Genomic DNA, 19,494 nt, shown 5'->3' on the forward strand with positions numbered 1-19,494 from the left:
ACTTTCTCCTTTCTCTGAGAGCCAGTTAAGTCCTCCTGATGCTCCATTCCTGCTCATGGTCATCCTTCTCGGCTCCAAACCTGAGCTGCTGATTACATCGGCAGTATGAGGCCTTCATGGTCGATGAGAAGAAACAAAGTTGTCATTTCAGGGAACCAAACACACTGAAGGCTTTGAATGGAATGCAAAGAGACCAGGCCCCACTCACAAGTTTCAAAGTGGACACAGATCAGGCTGATGATAAAGATGGGACACTCGGGAACACAGTGTCACATTTCACAGAAAGTGTTGAAGTCACAATCAAAACGTATCTGATTGGGCACTGCCAAAAATGTGGACAGTCTCCAGGGTAAAAATGGGGACATAGTTCTGAGAAGAAGTATAACAATAAAACAGAGTCTGCCCTATGGCTAGAGCTGGACCACCCAGGAAGACCCAGCTACAACTCCAGGCCTGTGGGCCAGCATCCGCAACCTCCACCCGCCAAGACGTTAACCCTGGCTCTTGAGGTGAGCTGAAGACCAAGAAGTACGAGTCAGAAACAATAAGAGCACGATAAGGGATAATAAGAACACAGTAAGAGATAATAAGGAAACAAATTTAAATCCATGATACAGGCACTGTTGCTTTACTGGTCAGCTTTTCGATCCTTCTAATAAAACATGAGTGATCAGTTTCATTTGAAAGTGTTGCAAGTATGTGAAAGAATTTTATATATTAGACTTATGAAAAGCTTAATTCAGCTTACAATCAATATCTCGAAGTTTGGGGAAATCTGAGCTGCTGACGTCATGATTTACTGGTTATATGAATACCGTGGGAATATGGAGGGAAATCTTAATTGCTAAAAATGAATAAACCGGACATTAGACAAAGGGCATACTATAAAACCACATTGGGGGGTTGTAGGTATTACAACACCATGATGAGTTTTGGGTTTTGTTTGTTGTAAAGAACTTTCCGGTGGCGATGGAGGACAGACCGGGGGACAGAGATTAGAAGTGACAGGACTACTGTGGGGAGAGTCTGGAAGCTATTCCCATCCGCAGTCTGCACTTCTCAGGCCCTGCGCCTTTGCTCAAGCTATTCACGTGCCCAAAATATCCTTTACACCCCCATGTCTAAAACTTACCTACTCTTTAAGAGCCAGGTCAAATGTCATCTCTTCCAAGATTTTCCTGCTCTCCAGGCAACTCACGTCCTTCCCCTCAGATCTCCCCTAGGCCCGCCACCTGCACCAGCAAGAGCTCTCTGCACACACCGCCCTGCTTTATGGCTGCCTAGACAGTCAACACCACAGTGAGCATTCACTAAACGCCAAGGACCTGTTGTCCTTTCTCTCTCTCCAGCTGCAAACTCCATGAGGCCAGCCCAACCCATCTTACCAACCTCTGTGTCTCCACAGGGCCCAGCACAGTGGCCAACGTTCGACAACTGTGAAGACTCTGGATGTCACACCTCTGTTCAAAACCTCCAATGGCCCCCAGTGCCTGGGGACTCCAGGGCAAACTCCTCAGCTGGCACTTAGGGCCTCCGTGATGCAGCCCAAGCTACCCCCACAGACCGTCTCCCACTCGTCTCCCACAGGCGCTCTGTCTGCACTCCAGCCAAAGGCGACACCCTCACCTTCCCCAACCTCGCCCTGCACCCTCTGCCTCGGCCCGTGCAGGGCCCTGAATGTGGGCTTCTCTCTCCCCACTCACCTCTGCCCGACCAGTCCTGCCCACCGTCCTTCCTGGCTCACCTCACGTGGCAGTTTCTCAACAAAGCCCTGCCTGGTCGATCCACGGAGCTTGGAGACCCCAGATTCTCCTCTCCATGGTGCTCCGTCTCACCTCCCTCACAGCTTCACCGCCTTCTACTCTGTTTTCTGGGAATGGAAGCCTCTCTTCTGTGAGGCCACAAACCCTCAGGGGGCAATAATCCCATCTAACTTAGGCTTGCAGGACCTACAGCCCCCAGCAAAGTGCCTCACATGGCAACATTCAACCACTGGTGGTTATCTGGCAAATGTGCGGATGAATGGATTCCTATTCCCCTTTGTGCTTCCCCAAACTCCAAAAATCCCATCTAGACAGCACTGAGACAAGACAGTTCTCTTTCCAAATGTGCATCCCCCAAGGAGAAAAGCTTAGGAAGGACGGAGGGACAGACCAGGCGGAGGCATTTGCCTGCAGGGCTTCAGACTCTTACCTCATACTCAAAGTCACCCCCCAGTGCCCCAATATCCAGGTGCAGGTTCTTAAGAAGCTCACTTGAGCTGCAGACACTCTGAAAACAAACATGATTACAGGTGGTAAGTCAAGGAAATGGGTCAGCCCGGGGTGAGGGCCAAGAAGCTCCTTGTTGGTTACACTGTCTGGGTCAGGTCTAGAAAGTACATGGATTGGGCAAGAAGTGAAGCTGTGGGCTGGAAAATCATTTTACTTATTTTTAAAGGAGCAGAGCTGGCCAAAAGGTGGAAACAACCCAAGTGTCCATCAACAGATGAACGGCTAGACAAAAACGTGGTCTGTTCATACAATGGATTATTCGGCCATGCATGCTACAACATGACGCTGCCTGAAAACATGCTATGTAAAAGCAAGCAGATACAAAATGGCAAATACTGTATGATTCCACTTATATGAAATATCCAGAAGAGGCAAATTCAAAAACAGAACATAGGGGCGCCTGGGTGGCTCAGTCATTAAGCGTCTGCCTTCAGCTCCGGTCATGATCCCAGGGTCCTTGGATCGAGCCCCGCATCGGGCTCCCTGCTCCGCGGGAAGCCTGCTTCTCCCTCTCCCACTCCCCCGCTTGTGTTCCTGCTCTCGCTATCTCTCTCTCTGTCAAATAAATAAATAAAATCTTTAAAAAAACAAAAACAAAAACAAAGACAGAACATAGAACAGAAGAGACCACAGACTGGGGAGAGGAGAGGGCTTGGGGGAGGTATACTTTTTTTTTTTAATTTTATTATGTTATGTTAATCACCATACATTACATCATTAGTTTTTGATGTAGTGTTCCATGATTCATTGTTTGCGTATAACACCCAAGTGCTCTTTAATACCCATCACCAGGCTAACCCATCCCCCCCACCCCCTCCCCTCTAGAACCCTCAGTTTCTTTCTCAGAGTCCATAGTCTCTCATGGTTTGTCTCCCCCTCCGATTTCCCCCATTTTTCCCTTCTTGCTTTTTTTTTTTTTTTTTTAACATATAATGTTGGTGGAAATGCAAGCTGGCACAACCACTCTGGAAAACAGTATGGAGGTTCCTCAGAAAGTTGAAAATAGAGCTACCCTACGACCCAGCAATTGCACTACTGGGTATTTACCCCAAAGATACAAATGTAGGGATCTGAATGGGTACGTGCACCCTGATGTTTATAGCAGCAATGTCCACAACAGCCAAACTATGGAAAGAGCCAAGATGTCCATCAACAGATGAATGGATAAAGAAGATGTGGTATATATATACAATGGAATATTTTGCAGCCCTCAAAAGGAATGAAATCTTGCCATTTGCAATGACGTGGATGGAACTGGAGGGTATTATGCTGAGTGAAATAAGTCAATCAGAGAAAGACATGTATCATATGATCTCACTGATATGAGGAATTCTTAATCTCAGGAAACAAACTGAGGGTTGCTGGAGTGGTGGGGGGTGGGAGGGATGGGGTATACCTCATTAATGGGTACAGAGTTTCTGTTTGGGATTGCGAGCAAGTTCTGGAGACGGAGAGTGGTGATGACTGTCTAACATTGTAAAGGTAATTAGGGCCACTGAATTGCACGCTTAAAAGTGGTTACAATGGTAACTTGCACGTGATATATATTTGACTACAATAAATTCTTTTTTAAATAGCACAAAGGGTTTCCAAGGCAGAAAGAGGATTCATCATTACCTGGTTGTCACTCTCCACCTCATCCTCCTCGTTGGTCTCCTCCCCTAAAGCCAAGAGGCTGAGAGCATTCTTGTCCTCATGGATGGAGCCCAAGAGACCCTTTGTATAAGCAGAAGTCTTGAGACCCTGTGAAGGCTCCAAAGCAGAGAAGGAAAGTCAAGGGGCGTGCTAAGGACCTGCAGAATGCTCTCCCCACTCTCTTTGTATGTCTCCCAGCACAAGTCGGCCAAGCCCAGGAAGCTGACCCCAGCAACCCCAGCTCACATGGATCCCTTCCTGACTCTGACTGCCCCAGCTGTAAGAACTGGGAAATGAGCACTGCAATCCCTCCCCCTCCCCCCCCCCGCCCCGGTGGGTCTATCCTCTGCAGCCCAGAGTCCACGTCTAGCATCACACAAGTGTGATTTGCCTTCCCAGCTTCCCAATTTACGCATGAACTCTGAGGACTCGGCCCATGCCCTCTCTTTCTTATCTATGGGCCACCGTTCCTAGCATGGCGCACAAAGACCCCAGGGTCACTAAATACACTGAATGCGAGAGAAATCATTTACCAGCATGAGTTCTCCAAGCAGACCAGACTCCACTGAGCTCCCTAGGCTCACACTTTGCGATCCACGAAGAGCGGAGGCCGGGGCATCCACAAGGCCTCTCAAGGGAGCCAGGCCCCCAGGAGGGACATGGACTGGGGCTAATGAGGAGCCGAGGGCCTGGACAACACAAAACATCTTGTTACAAACCCAAGAAACCACATGGCTCTCAGAGTGCCAGAGACAGATATAAAAATAAAACATCTAAATCCTGCCCGCTCAAATTTAAACCACCTCCGTTCAGAGGCTGCTAATGAAACACAACATCCAGAAATTACCATTGTGCCAACTGTGTGAGAAATCACAGGCTGGCTTGCTGATTCTCCTAACTCCGCTGCTGGTGCACAGCGAATGGTTTGCTCACATCTGGCAGATGCCGCAGCGGGTTCTGCTCCCCTTTCAGAAGCCACATAGGAAGTGGGGGGACAGGGAGGGCAGAGACAAAAGCCTCATCTACCAGAATGAGAAGTCTCAATAGAAGAAGTTTAAAACTGATGAACCAAGAAAAAGCAGTCTAAGCATATTATTTACAAATGTGGAAGTACACAGCAGAAGAAAGCAGTTGCCTCTGGGGAGGGGTACACACACCAGAGAACTGTATTTCGTTATACGCCTTTTGGTACTATTTGACTTTGTTCAATATGGGCATGTATTACTTTAATTAAAATACATATCAACTACGGAAAAAATACATGGGGGCGCCCGGGTGGCTCAGTTAGTTAAGCATCTGCCTTCGGCTCAGGTCATGATCCCGGGGTCCTGGGATCAAGCTCTGCATTGGGGTTCGGGCTCAGTGGGGAATCTGTTTCTCCCTCTCCGTCGGCCCCTCTCCACTGCTCATGCTCTCTCTCTCCATCTTTCCTCTCTCAAATAAATAAATAAAATCTTTTAAAAAAATATACATGAATGACGAAAGAACTCTCCTTCCCCTCTTCCACTGACAAGGAAGGTAGCTGAATGAAGCCTTGCTCAAAGGACTGACCAGTTTCCCTGTTCTCACGCCAGCCAGATGAAGGCTTCTGGCTAGGGAGGATGGGAAAAACCACCTGGGAGTCAGAGTTTGCAAGACCTCAGCTCATTCACAGAATCCTGTACTCAGTTTACTCGTCTGCAAGACAGAGATGATGGGTGTCTTACCACTTAAGGTCTGTTGGGAAGTTCAAAAGAGACAATGAACGTGAGGAGCACGTGGGAGTGGTTCAGGGCTACCCAACGTGGAATGGCCATTAGAGGGATTCACATTCCTATAGATCGGGCTGAGCAGCAGGGGCAAGGAGAGCATTCTGGGGACAATTTACAAAAAGCTCTTTAAAATTCATTGCTCAAACTTAAAATGTATAAAACAACACAAAACCACTCCTCTCTAATCCCAAGGGGACTGAAGAGAGAAAGGGGAACCCAGAGGAGGTCAGGCTGAGAACGTGCAGGTGGCCCATCATCTCCTCTACAACCTGGGCTGAAGGGCCCAGACCATTGGGCAGGTTCTGACCAGGGCCCCTTCCTGCGTGGGAAGGGCAGCAAATGCTCACCTGAAAGGGGGATAAGAACCACTCCCGAGCTTTTAAACTCCCAAATCACTGCCTAACCATCTGGCCTGCTGTAGAGTACTTCCGGTGGGCAGAAACAATCAGACTGGCCCACATAACCCAGCATCAGGTGCTAGGCTGAGCCCTTACATGCCATCTCTCCTGTTCTCACGACAACCCGGGCCAGAGTCCCTACAAATGGAGATGGTGGAGATGAAGACCTCTACTCACAGTCACAGGGCCATCTGGGGGGTTGGGGGGGGCGGCGGGGAGCACAAACACGGGACTGGACCCAGGGCAATCTCCAAACCAGTACTTTACACCACCTCTTGGTTGTGGCCAAAAAGGAGCCCAGGAAAGCTTCTCTGAGGTAAACTGGGAGCATATGGGTCTGCTCCTCTTGACTTCAGCCCTCCCAACCAGCCCCAGTCTATCAGCAACCAAAATTCCTCCCACACTATTTACAGAAAAGTACGGACTCCTCACATGGCTAATTTGCGGGCGTGCCGGGGGCTTGAGGGAGGGAGACAGGCATGCTGAGAGCTCCGTTCTCCCAGGCCTTTACCAAATCAGTGGTTGGCAGGGAAATGACACATCCCTGGCTCCTAGCTGGTCATCTTCTAGAGCTGGCCATTAACTCTATGGGCTGTGCATGGTCTTGTCCTTCAGGGGGGATAAACTTGCTGCCATTGGACTAATTAAAACTTTCAGGATCATCTGCCCCTTATCTGGTATTTATCGTGCTATAGTAGTTATTAAAGCTAACAGAGAACCAGGACACTCCAGCAATTAGAAACCAGAGGGAACAACTGGGTAAAGCCACAACTGGGTGACAGTAGAATAGCTGGGGAAATTCAGATTGACCCCCGTGGTCTCTGCTCCAACTTGACTTCATTCTTCTGAATGAAGAATATGGTATGACTCGTTAAAGGGACAAAGGGTCAGAATGACAGGGAAAGCACAATCCAATGTCAAATCCCCGCAGTGGAGGAAGTAAAGGTACAAACAAGGTCTGAACAAGCCTGACGCAGGGTAGTCACGTGGTTCCTGGGACCCCCTGGGAAGCAAGGAGCAGAAGCAGCTCACTGGATGGTAGAGAGATTCTGGGCTCCAGCACCCTGCCCCCCACCCCCTGCCGTGACTGTATTAACTTTCCAGTTCTATGTGATTCCAAGAAGGGACTAAATTGAGAGCTTGTGAGGAGGGTGTCTACTTGGGAAGCCTCTGTCCATAATCAGCTAATGGGAAAGGCTTCCCAAATCCCGGGAAGGTACCAAATCCTGCCTCAGTGCCAGGATCGGCGCCACCTTGCTCACCTTCAAAACTGATCATCTGCCAAGCCTGTGACCCACCCGTGAACTAAGTCAGCTCCAGGGAAGGGAAGGCTAGATCCCCTCAGCCACTGTCCAGCAGGTGACGGGTACAAGAAACACGAAATATACGTCAGCCCACAAGATGGCTAGCCTGGGTAGTTAAGGGATCAGTAGTTACCAGGGGAGAGCAAACAATAGGAAAGCAGGCTGGCTGCTTACTGATGGCTGAGTAAAGACGTCAGCTCAACCTGCTCCCTCCCTGCCAAGTTCACGGAGGCCCACAGGCCATACTTGCTAGGAAGCCTACCTGGTTGAGAAGCTGCATCTTGCCTGGCTCTGCAGCAAGCCCTCTGCTGGAACTCAGCTCGATTAGCCCCTGCCTGAGGGGGCTGCTGCTTGGCTGGAAACAGGCTTGCTGAGAGACCTCCTGCCCAGCAGGGGCAAGAGCCACCTCCTGAGGATGCTCCAGCATCTCTGGCCCCCAAGCCAGAAACCTTGAGTCCCTCTCCATGGCTCTGACGGCCTCGTGCTCACCCTCACTAGACATCCTGGAAGACTCGGCCGCCACGCAACAGACCATGCTGGCGATACCTTTACATGGCGTCTCCTGCATGCTCTCAGGCAGACCCAGGACCTCCAGCCGCCTGGAGATCTTGACCATCTGCAGGATGTGCTGGTAGAATCTCTGATCTTCAGAGTAGTCTTCACTCTCTGACTGCTCATCGGCAGAGCTCTGCAGGTGGGACAACTGGAGTCCCAGGAAGGGGCTGGAGTGCTGCTCTCTGGCTCTGGGACCTGACTGACCCCCCACACCCTGCTCAGACCCCGGAGAGCTCTGCAGGTCCCAAGGGAAGTGGTTCACCTCACCCAGGATCTGAGAGCCAAGGCAAGAAGCTAGGCTGCTGCTTTCCAAGTCAGGCTCAGACCCACTAGGCCTCCTGTCTTCTTCGGGGGGCTCTAGAGACCCGGGGGGTTGTCTCTCCTCACCGGCAGGGGAGCGCCCAGGGGCACTCCCTGAAGGGCCATTCTGGGCCAGCTCTGACGCCAGAGGATCAGGCGGCATTAGGAAGAGCTCCTGAGGCGGGTCTCTAGCTGTGGCCCCTGGAATCTCGGGGTCATCGGGTCCTGCCTCCTGGCAGTTCCCGGGGGTGTCCTTGTTGACAAGCTTGGAGACCTGTCCCATCCACAGTCCCGGGGGCTCTTTCCTCCTCTTCCCCTTGCCCACGCTCCCACCTTCCCCAGACATGCCCTGCCGGCTCAGGCCGTCGGCTGGGCCGCTATCTAACAAGAGCAGCCGGCTCTTCCTGGTAGGCGGCATGTGGTCAGAGGAACACAGGGACTGGGAACAGTCCTCCTCAGGGGACGGTGAGGGAATGGGGCTCTGGCTCTTGTCTCCCCTGGGGCCAGTGGAGCCCCGTTTGGAGATGTGGTGGTCATGCTGCTCCCCTTTTAGCTGTAGGCCGGTGATGGTTTCAGAAAGCCCTGAGTGGACAGAGGCCTGGCTCCTGCCTTCCAGCACATCCTGTCCATTCTGGAGGGGCCTGGTGTTCTCAGGGCCCAGAGCACTAAGCTTCTGCTGTCTGGTCCTCAGTTCCAGCTCTTCTATTTCAGGGTCTGAAAACCCCAGATAGATTTTCTCTGTCGGCTTCTGGGGTTTCCCCAGACCCTGCTGATCACCCAATTCTGTCCTGCACTGGGCTGGGGCCCTGCCTAAGATTTTCTCCACGTCAGCAAAGATCTGGTGGTTGCGAGAAGCTTGGCCTTTGGAGAATGGCTGTAGCTTGCTGGGCAGGGTGCCCAGGAGAGGCCAGGGGGTGTCACCCAGCATGCAGGGGCTCCTCCCTTTCTTAAAGGAGCCCTCACTTCTAGCCTGCATCTCTTGGTCTGGGTCCAGATCAGCAAGCCCAGGTGCTGGGAGAGGGGATGGGCCACGGAGAAGGGAGGAAGAAGGCAGAAGTCCCTGCTTGGGCTGTGTTTCCTAGATGGGTACATAAACATGCAGAGAAAACGAAGACAAAGCACTTCTGATTTATACTTGCTACCTCAGCCCTTGGCAAGCCCTTAGCAGAAACCCACCCTCCATTTAAAGGAAAACACAAACCAAGAGGGGGAAAAAAAAAAAAAAGCTAAAAACTCCCTTGGGCTTCATTGTTTTCTGGGCCCTAGTTTCCCTATCTATAAAGCGGAGGCTAGACTAGATCAATGGTTTACCCCCTGCTTCACGGAACTTGCCGGTTGGTTCCACAGGGTACCCCGGAGGCCACTGTAGCATACAGGTAATGGGGAAGGGGCGTCACCAGGACCTACTCCCCAAGGTTCACTTTTTCTTGATACGCTGGACCTCCACAGAGGAATTGACTGGAAGACAGGGCTTCACCAATCACAAAGGTCTGAATCACCAACCAGATTATCCCTAAGGTATCATCAGGCTCTCAGTTCTGTGACTGGTGAATTTCATAAAATCCACCTGCCTTACCAAAGACCACCAGAAATTATCTAAGAAGGGAGAGAAGGGAAACATGGCCAGTGAGCTGAGCCCTGGGAATTTCATCTAGGTCTTCCAGCAGAGATGCGAGTTGGTACTGCTCAAGAGAGGTCCACACCAGTCAGAGAATCTTGGGTCTCAAAGAAACCCTAAAAGATAGACCCCATCCTGCAAACATTCACACTAAGCTCCAGCCGGCCTATGCATGCACACCACCAGAGAGCCCAAGCCACATGAGCCCAGGTCACCCACCTGGCTCAGGCCTGCCCTCTGGACAAACCCAGGTCTGAGGCACTGTCCTGAGCCCTGAGATCCAGACTGGCAGCCCAGGGCTATCCAATCATCCTCAGCTCCTGAAACCACAGAGGAATCCTTTTTAACGGGGAGCTCCAAGCACTTGCTCACACACCCAGAACTCTGTCACCCAACCCTCTACCCCAGAACCCTCGCCTCGTTCCCTCTCTCACCTAGTCATGCCAGAGTCTGCCCAGACTGATTATCATTTAAAGTGGTCCTGTGCTAATGAAAAGCCCATTATCCATCTTTGGCCTTTCAAACACGTAAGATCAGAAAATTCAACCAATTTGGAAATTACCCGTCCTCTTTTCTCTCTCTGGAGGGATGGGCTTGTTATCTTATTTCTTGGGATCATGAGTAGCAATACATGGTGGGGGAGGGGGGGTGCACAGGGAGGAAGGAGGGAAGAGTATCTGTAGAACTTGGAAATGCTGAAAAAGAGAAATTCACCAGCAACCATCCAATGGCAGAACTGATGCCTTGGGGAAGGAAGGAAGATGGACAAAACCTTCACTGAGAAGCAAGCACTAAGCATGGCGGGAAACAGACTATAGACAGCAAGCAAATCAACTGGACAAATGAGAGGGTTGAAAAGATATTCTCAATGCTCCCCACCTGGCTGGCCTGGGTTCCTATGGGGCCTCCTTCTCCTCAACGTGCCCCACACCTGCCACCCATCTGGGTGAAGAATCCCTGGGCCTCACGTCAGGATGGCTCCAAGTCTTTGCTTCTCTACCTATAAATTCAGGGCCATAACTCTGTCTCTGAAGTTCAGACACACTGGAGGGACAAATAAAACAATAAGCGCTTTCAACTCCGAGTAAAAAAAGCTACCCGAGACCAAGGTAATCACGCTGCCGTCAAATTTCAATTATGCACCACTAACCGAGGACACCGGCAAAAAAGACAATCCACAGGAGCAGATAAAGCCCAGAGCTTTTCTCGTTGAATTTGGAAGGGACTGGCGTTCTGACAACTGAATTAGGGCTACATCTGACATCTAGGAATTTGCACCACACTGGGAAGGCCTGGCTCTGAAAGGAGAGGGAAGGAAGACACTCCACTCATCTGAGTTCTCCGTCAAGTGCCCCTGGCCCCCCACTCTCCAGAGGGGCGGATGACCCCACTTCCTGGACTGCTGCAAAGCACCATGCTCAGCAGACTGCTCTCGCTCACTAATCCTACTACATAGCATGTGCTTCCCAAGGGGGATAAAAGGAATTGTTTAGAGGCAGTAAGAATTTCTAGAAGCTAAAAGGAAAATTTGCCAGAGACAGGCAGAATGAAGGTGATGTACTATGAAGAAATCACTGTATTATTGGTGCTGTTCTTAACTTCCCAGCTGGAAACACCTAGAGGCTTCGAACATCCCCTGAGGTCTCAGCCCTGGCCTCTCTGGGAGCTGGCAGCCACGAACTCACCAGCGGACTTTTGGGGGTCTCTTTGTCCTTCTTGTCTTTCTTTTCCTTTTTCTTTTTCTTGTCTTTCTTCTTAATGGTTCCAGGAGCTGACAGCTTCCCCCGCTCTTGGATCACCAAGTTCCGATAGTGCTCATCACATGGATGGTCCCACATGGACTGCCCGTTGGCAAAGTTGAAATAGTAAATATCACCTGTGATGTCCTGGCTGTGGAGAGCAGAGGTCAGGAGTTAGTCCCTGCTCAGGCCCACAGCTACTTAGGGGAAAAAAGAAAGATGGAGAAGAAAGACGGCATGAGAGGGGCAGGAGAGAGAAGAGGGGAGGACAGGAGGACACGAGGAGGATTAACACAGAATGGAAGGGTACCGTGTGGCTAAGACAGAGGAGCTAACTTAGATAGGAACAAAGGATTGGGATACCTAAGGACTTCTCTAGAAGAATCATTGGGGTTCCTGGGAATTCATGCTAGACTGGAGTAGGAATAAATTTGGTTTTAGATGGATAAGTACAGATGCGATGGGATCTTGGAGATATATTCTAGGCTCGAACTTGCTTAATATTTTTATAAATGGTGTAAGGAAGAAGAGGCATTGTGAAAACCCTGGTTTTGCAGAAGACCCTGAACTCACAAGAGGTGACAATCCAAGCCAGTGGGGATCAACAACAGAAGAAAATAACATAGGGGCGCCTGGGTGGCACAGTCGGTTTAGCATCCAACTCTTGACTTCGGCTCAAGTCATGATCTCAGGGTCATGGAGACTGCTTAAGATTCTCTCTCTCCCTCTGCCCACACCCCCACATTCTTTCAAAAAGAAGAAAAAGAAAATAATGTAAAAGGTGCATTTCAAGAATCTGTGTTTCAGGGCTGCCTGGGTGGCTCAGTCGGTTGGGCAGCTGCCTTCAGCTCATATCATGGTCCCACAGTCCTGGGATCGAGCCCTGCATCAGGTTCCCTGCTCGGCGGGGAGCCTGCTTCTCCCTCTCCCTACTGCTCTGCCTACTTGTGCTCTCTCTCTGTCAAATAAATAAAATCTCAAAAAAAAAAAAAAGGATCTATTAATAATCCATTGGGACAGCTATTAGAAAAACAAAAAACAAACCACAGATTCACAATAGCAATATAAAAAGACACAATACCCAGGAATAAATCCAAAGTGTGCAAAATCTTTATAAAGCTTTACTGAAAAGTCAGGAAAAAGGAAAAAAGAAAAAGCATTTGGGGAGACAGTCCATGTTCCTGAATACGAAGACTCAAGTCTGGGGGTGCCTGACTGGCTCAGTTGGCAGAGCACACAATTCTTGATCTTGGGGTTCTGAGTTCAAGCCCCACAATGGGTGCAGAGACCACTTTAAAAAAAAAAGTCTATAAACATGCTGATAATCTTCACATTAATGTATAAATCCAATACAATCCCAGTAGAATCCCAATCAGGCTCCTTATAAAACTTGACAAGCTCAACTCAATTCCAATAAAAGAGAAAACATGCAGAAAAAAGCAGGAAAAATATCAGGAATGACAGATAAAAAGATAACAAATGACAGATAAGCAACATGAGAAGATGCACAACATCAGTGACCATCAGGGAAAGTGAGAATTACAAGTGCAGCGAGATACCGCTTCACGCCCACTAGCATGGCTGCTACCAAACAAGCAGGAAAGAACAGGTGTTGGCGAGGATGTGGAGACGCCGGACCCTTGTATACTGCTGGTGGGGACGGAAGGGGGTGCAGCCACCATGAAAAACAGTATGGCGGTTCCCTAAAAATTAAAAAATAGAACTACCATATGACCCGGCAATTCCACCCAAAAGAACTGAAAGCAGGGATTCGAGCAGATTATTTGTAAGCCCATGTTCACAGCAGCATTACGCAAAATAGCAAAAGGGTGCAAACAGCCCAAATGTCCACTGACAAACAAATGAATAACCAAAATGCAGCACAGACATACAACGAGAATTTTATTCCACCTTGAAAAGGAATGAGGTACTGACACGGACGACAGCATGGATGAAGCCCGCAGACACGAGACTAAGTAAAATAAGCCAGACACAAAAGGACCAATACTGTGGGTATACGATCTAGAATAGGTTAATAAACAGACGGAAAGTAGATCAGAGGTTACCCGGAGCTGGGGGAGGGGAGAGTGGGCACAGACTTTCAGTTTAGGAAGCTGAAAAAGTTCTGGAACTGGGTGGTGGGGATGCTTGCTCTGTGAATGTTACTTCATGTGAATGTTACTTCATGCCACTGAACTGCCTATCTAAAAATGGTTACAACAGGACATTTTATGTTATGTATGTTTTACCTGGAAAAAAAAAAAGCTTTAAAAAAATGTATAATTTCAGTGTGATAAAAGAAAGAGTAAAGAAATTAAAAGACAGGAGACTGGAAGAAAATAATAGAAGCAGTAGTATAAGATTAATACACAGAAAAATCAGAGTTTCACCTTCTCCAAAATAAAAAAAATAAGCGTCCCAGCAGACAAAATGGCAAAGGGTATAAATAAGCAAATGGCCAACAGATGGCCAGCTCAACTCAATGAACAATTTGAGAAATGCAAATTCAAACAATCAGGTATAATCTCCTGTCCCTGGACTGACAATTTTTTTGTACTGATCATTTTTGGGGGGTTAACAGTGTTTTAACTGATTATATTTTTAAATGAACCATATCTACTGTTATTGGAGGGATGGTTAAACTGCAGTGGAAAGTAATTTGGGATTAACTAACAATATTTAAATTTTGCATGTCTTAACACATTGATTCAAATTCTAAAATTTTTTTCTCTAGACACACATACAAAATCTCAGGCAATATGCTTAACCAAACTGAAGGAAACATCTGACCTCTCCTCACCTGGTGCCAAATTCTCAGCGGCCAGAAACAGAAAGAAAACGTGAAGCCTGATTAGTACGTATGAGAAGTGACAGGTCAAGGCTGGTGTCTAACCTGGATAGAGACCCTTCAAACCTGGGTTTTAATGCCAAGTGACAGACTGAGAAGATGGCCTTAGGCCTTCACGAATCTGGAAACTAGGAATGAGACCCTTGCATATTGCTGGGCCCGTAAAGCTGCTCATTCCATGAATAGAAGAACCTAGTGGAGCGAGGAAGCATGTCACCCAATCCAGGTCTAGGCAGGCAAAATCAAATTCCATGAAAAATTAAAACCCCAAGACACATGTACACATAGAGTCCAAATTGTGGTAAGAAAATCCCAAATCGGAAAATTAATGTAAAAATTTAGTCCTAACGCCCACTGAAAAAATCCTTGGCACAAGCTATCATAAAGCCACTCAACAACCTAGGAATAAAACACAGAAAATAACTCTATAGAAGATGGATTCACAAAACTCACAATAAATAATTAACAAGCCCCATGGGGAGACAGTTCACAGTAAAAGGGAATCAGCACCAGTGAAGAGAAGCATTAGTAAACTTGGCATAGCAGAATAATCAAAAGAAGACTAAAATTAACTACATCTAAAATTACTGTAGGGATAAAAAGAGTAGAATCCATAATGAAAGAACAGAACTCTAAAAAAAAAAAAAAAAAAAAAACCAGACATACTGAAAAGAACATAAGAGAACTTGCGGGAATTTGAAGAATCATTAAATTAGGGGAGGAAAGGGGGATGAAGAGAGACAGGAGTCCTCAAAGAAAGAAAGCACCCAAATCCTAAACTGAGGAAATAAAAATAAATACATACCTGATACACTGCAGTGACATTACAGGACTCCAAAGATAAAAATAAAATTATAAAAACAACCAGAGGGGGGAAAGATTTACTACCCACAAAGGAACAACAAATGAGACTAAGAAAATAGGTCTTATCAAGGAAAACCAGAAGATCATGGTACATAATATTGGCCAAGGGCTGGTCAAATTCAACAGACAATTCTGTACTCAACTAAACTGTTACTCAGATTGAGACCAGACAAAAGTGCCTAGGGATACAGGAAGATATAAACATACCTAGCATGCTTGATATAATGGGTATTTATAGAACCCTATGTTGGAAAATGAGATACTACATTCTTATCGAGAACACCTAGAACATTTACATAAACAGAATCACTTTCTGAGCCAGAAAAGAGGTCTCAACTTGTAACAAAAAATGAATAAATAAAATTGGTAATCGGTAATAAAAAAAATACCCAAACTCTACCTACCTCATCCCCTTCAAACTATTATTTTAGGGGGCGTCTGGGTGGCTCAGATGGTTGAGCGTCTGCCTTTGGCTCAGGTCATGATCCCGGGGTCCTGGGATCAGGCCCCGCATCGGGCTCTTGGCTCGGCAGGGAGCCTGCTTCTCCCTCTGCCTGACGCTGCCCCTGCTCATGTTCTCTCTCTCTCTGTCTCTCTCTCAAATGAATAAATAAAATCTTTCTTTAAAAAAAAAACAAAAACTATTATTTTAGAACAAAGATACTTAACAAAATTTTAGAAAATCAAATCTGATAGTATATGATCATGACCAGGCGGACTTTATCCCAGGAACGTAAGGTCAGTTTAACATTTGAAAAGCAATCAATATCATTGACCATATTAAGACCGAAATAGAAAAAACCCACATGATCCTATCAATAGATGCAGAAAAAACTTTTGGTAAAATCCAATATCCTTTCTGATTTAGACTCTTAGCAAGGCAGGAATAGAAGGGAACTTCCTCACCCTGACAAAGGACATTTACAAAAACCTACAGCTAACATCATACTCAATCCCTTAAGATCAGGAACAAAGCAGAAATGTCCATTGTCACCACTTCTATTATTGGAGGTTCTAGTCAGTGCAGTAAGGAAAGAAATAAAAATAAAAGGCATCCAGATTGGAAAGGAAGAAGTAAAAATGGCTTTTTCACAAAAGACGTGATCACGTATGTAGGAAATCCTATGTAATCTACAAAAATATTAGAAATAACATACATGGGGCACCTGGGTGGCTCAGTCGGTTGAGCGTCAGACTCTTGATTTTGGCTCAGGTCATGATCTTGGGGTCATGGGATTAAACCCCCCACCCCCATCCCCGCTTTGGGCTCCATGCTCACCGGGGAGTCTGTTCTTTCCTTCTCCCCCTCCCTCCCCCCACTCCCCCAGCTCACCTGTGCACCCAAGAGCACTCTCTCTCTCTCTCTCTCTCAAATAAAATAAATAAAGCTTTTTTTTTAAATAAATAAACCTTAAAAAAAAAGAACTGACACGTGTGAGTTTAGCAAGGCTGCCAGCTACAATATCAATATACAAAAACCAATTTTATTTCTATATAAAAGCAATAGGAAACTGAAATTTTAAAATATACCATTTACAGAAACATCAAAAATACGCACTACTTAGGAATAAATCTAACAAAATATGGGCAAGACATGTACAATAAAAACTATAAAACATTTCTTAAAGAACCACCTAAATAAATGGAGACAGACCCTGCTCAGGGGTTGAAAGACTCCATATAATTTTAGAGGTCAATTCTCCCTAAATTGATTTATAGATTCGGTGCAATTCCAATCAAAATCTTAACAGGATTTTTTTTTTGGTAGAAAATGACAAGCTGATTCTAAAATTCATATGGAAATGCAGAGGACCTACAATACAACTCTGAAAATGGAGAACAAAGCTGGAGGATTTACCCTAAATGATTTCAAGACATAGTAAAACTACAGTAATCAAAACAGTACTTACAGTATTGGTGTTAAGGTTGACAAACAGATCAGTGGAAGAGAGCAGAGAAACCAGAAGTAGACCCACACATAGGGTCAATTTGGAAAAAAATCTAAACACCCTTCAATATAAGAGTGGTTAAATAAATCGGGATTTTTAAAAATTATGGCACATCTATATATGGAAAAGTGTGTAGCTGTTAAAAGGCTGAGGTGGACCACACAATGACAGAGAAGAGCAACAATGTATATAGGACATACTTATGTGTAACAAACAAAACCATGTGTGTGGGGTGGGGTGTTTTCAAGGCCAGGATGGAATTCACCAATTAACAGTAGTTACTCTTGCAATTGAAAGGGTAGAAAATGGCATGTTCCATTAAATTTTAATGACTTACGGTATTTTAAAAATTGCGAAAGAGTTCACGCTCCCTCACAGGCTGAGGGAGCACCAGCCACCACTAGCAGGACCGTGAAGGCGGCCGGCACAAAGCATGGCACATGGCTGGCCCATAACCAATGACGGTTTCCTTCCTTCCACCCACCGCTTTACTTTTTACAAACACTGCAGCTATTTATTTATTAGGTGTGTGTACATTAAGGTATTACTATACTGATTATATTTCTCATGTGGTTTCTCATTAGAAAAAAGGATCCAAAAGCAAAACAGCACACATATGTATAAACTTAAAAACAAAGACAGAGAAGATAGAAATTAATCGGTGAGGCAAACATCAGGGCGCCTGAGGGGCTCGGTCAGGTAAGCGTCTGACTCTTGGTTTCGGCTCAGGTCATGATCTCATGGGTCGTGGGATCGAGCCCCCGAGGCAGGCTCCATGCTGGGCGTGGAGTCTGCTTGAAGATTCTCTCCCTCTGCCCCTCCCCATACGTGTACTCTCTCTCACTCTCTCTGAAATAAATAAATAAATCTTTGAAAAAAATAGATAAGGCAAATGTAGGTATCAGGGCCGATACTGGAAACAAAACAGAAACAACTATCCTATGAACTTATCCTACAAACACAACTGTGCATCCTCAGCACCGGGAATACTGTGCACAGTGCTGACGGATTTCTAATAAGAAAGATGTCATGAAACTGGAGGCGATCCAAGGAAACGCAGCTGAAAAGATCAACAGAACAGGGAGCCCGCCACGTGAGGAGAAGCTAAAAGGATTACGTACGATTCTTCAGCAGGGATGATAAGGCCACAGTTGCAGTCATTTTGAAGCTTGGCCAACACATCGAATGGTATGGATAAGAACAGAATAATTACACCTTGCTCACAAAACCGTACAAGACCAGCAGAAGGGAAGACCCCAGAAGACACCTGGGCACTAGCTGGGGACAAAGGCAGGCAAATGGCCAGCTGCGGTAGGAAGTAAACTCAGCACACACTTTAAGAGGCAAGCTGGCACGCGGGGCGCCTGTGACAAGGAGGAGAACAGAGCAGGTCTGCAGAACGGAGAACACGCATCACCGTCCCCGAGAGTGGGACAGGATGAGGTCTTCAGGCGGGGATGTGCTGGCAACAGCTGCCGAGACCCAGTTAGCCTCCTCACCATCAACCTGGTTTCCTGACAAGCTGAGTGAGTCCGCTCCCCACCATCCAGAGAGCTCAGAACGAAACTGAAAATATGAACGAATCCACGACTCAAAGTCAGGGACAGTTTGCCAAGGGAGACAGAATCCCTGCCAGTCTGTGTGGCCCCACTACAATGCCTCTTAGCACCAGGATCCACCGTGGACATGCTGAGGGGCTCTCAATATTGTCACTCTCAGTAGCAGTCTGCAAAGAATAACAATGACACTTCCCCAGGGTGTCGAAAACAGATGCTGGTGTTGTGGGACCTGACCCAAGGCAGCAGCTCCTGGGACCCTGGACCAGCAAGTTGGCCTAAGCTCAGACCCAAAGCATCAGGCAGCGCAACAGAGGAATGGCCCCCATTGTCCCCAACTGCTGTCCCCAACTCTATGCAGGACAGGCTTCGAAAGGTGGCAAATGAAAGCTGACCTCCAGTGCCAGGCTCCCTGTGCCCGTGAGAGGTGAAGCCAGCAGGCCGCATGCGTGCCAACTTACCAGGGCTTCCACTCCACAGGTAGTGGGGCCACAATGCCCTCCCGCGCCAGCCACATCAGCTCCGGTTCCTTGATGGGATCAATACCAATCTCTCTGGCGAATTCAAGAATTTCTGCAAGAAGAGGCAGGACGATGAGAAAGGAAGAAAGCTGGGGATGTGGATGGAAACAAGAAAAAAAATCACAATCAACCTTGTGTAATAATAAGAAATATACATGTTGGTCTCTGCCCCCAGTTCCTATT

At 47.3% G+C, this 19,494-nt stretch overlaps 1 protein-coding gene across 4 annotated transcripts in view; it reads right to left on the reverse strand.

The window, feature by feature from the left end:
* The window catches only part of CEP164 (centrosomal protein 164), a 62,965-nt gene that overhangs the window by 33,619 nt on the left and 9,852 nt on the right, over window positions 1–19,494 (reverse strand). For 3 of the 4 annotated variants that reach the window (XM_044919253.1, XM_044919252.1, XM_021696299.1), the window contains exons 1-5: window positions 19,252–19,309; window positions 11,520–11,724; window positions 4,442–4,597; window positions 3,891–4,025; window positions 2,194–2,271 (exon numbers count right to left, since the gene is read on the reverse strand). In XM_044919253.1, the coding sequence (XP_044775188.1) occupies window positions 2,194–2,271; window positions 3,891–4,025; window positions 4,442–4,597; window positions 11,520–11,724; window positions 19,252–19,307 (630 nt within the window). In that variant the 5' untranslated portion in view covers window positions 19,308–19,309. Of the gene's footprint in view, window positions 1–2,193; window positions 2,272–3,890; window positions 4,026–4,441; window positions 4,598–11,519; window positions 11,725–19,251; window positions 19,364–19,494 lie in introns of those variants that run through there. The other variant, XM_044919251.1, reaches the window with a different exon arrangement.

The sequence above is a fragment of the Neomonachus schauinslandi genome, chromosome 11, assembly GCF_002201575.2.
Source record: "Neomonachus schauinslandi chromosome 11, ASM220157v2, whole genome shotgun sequence".
NCBI lineage: Eukaryota > Metazoa > Chordata > Mammalia > Carnivora > Phocidae > Neomonachus > Neomonachus schauinslandi.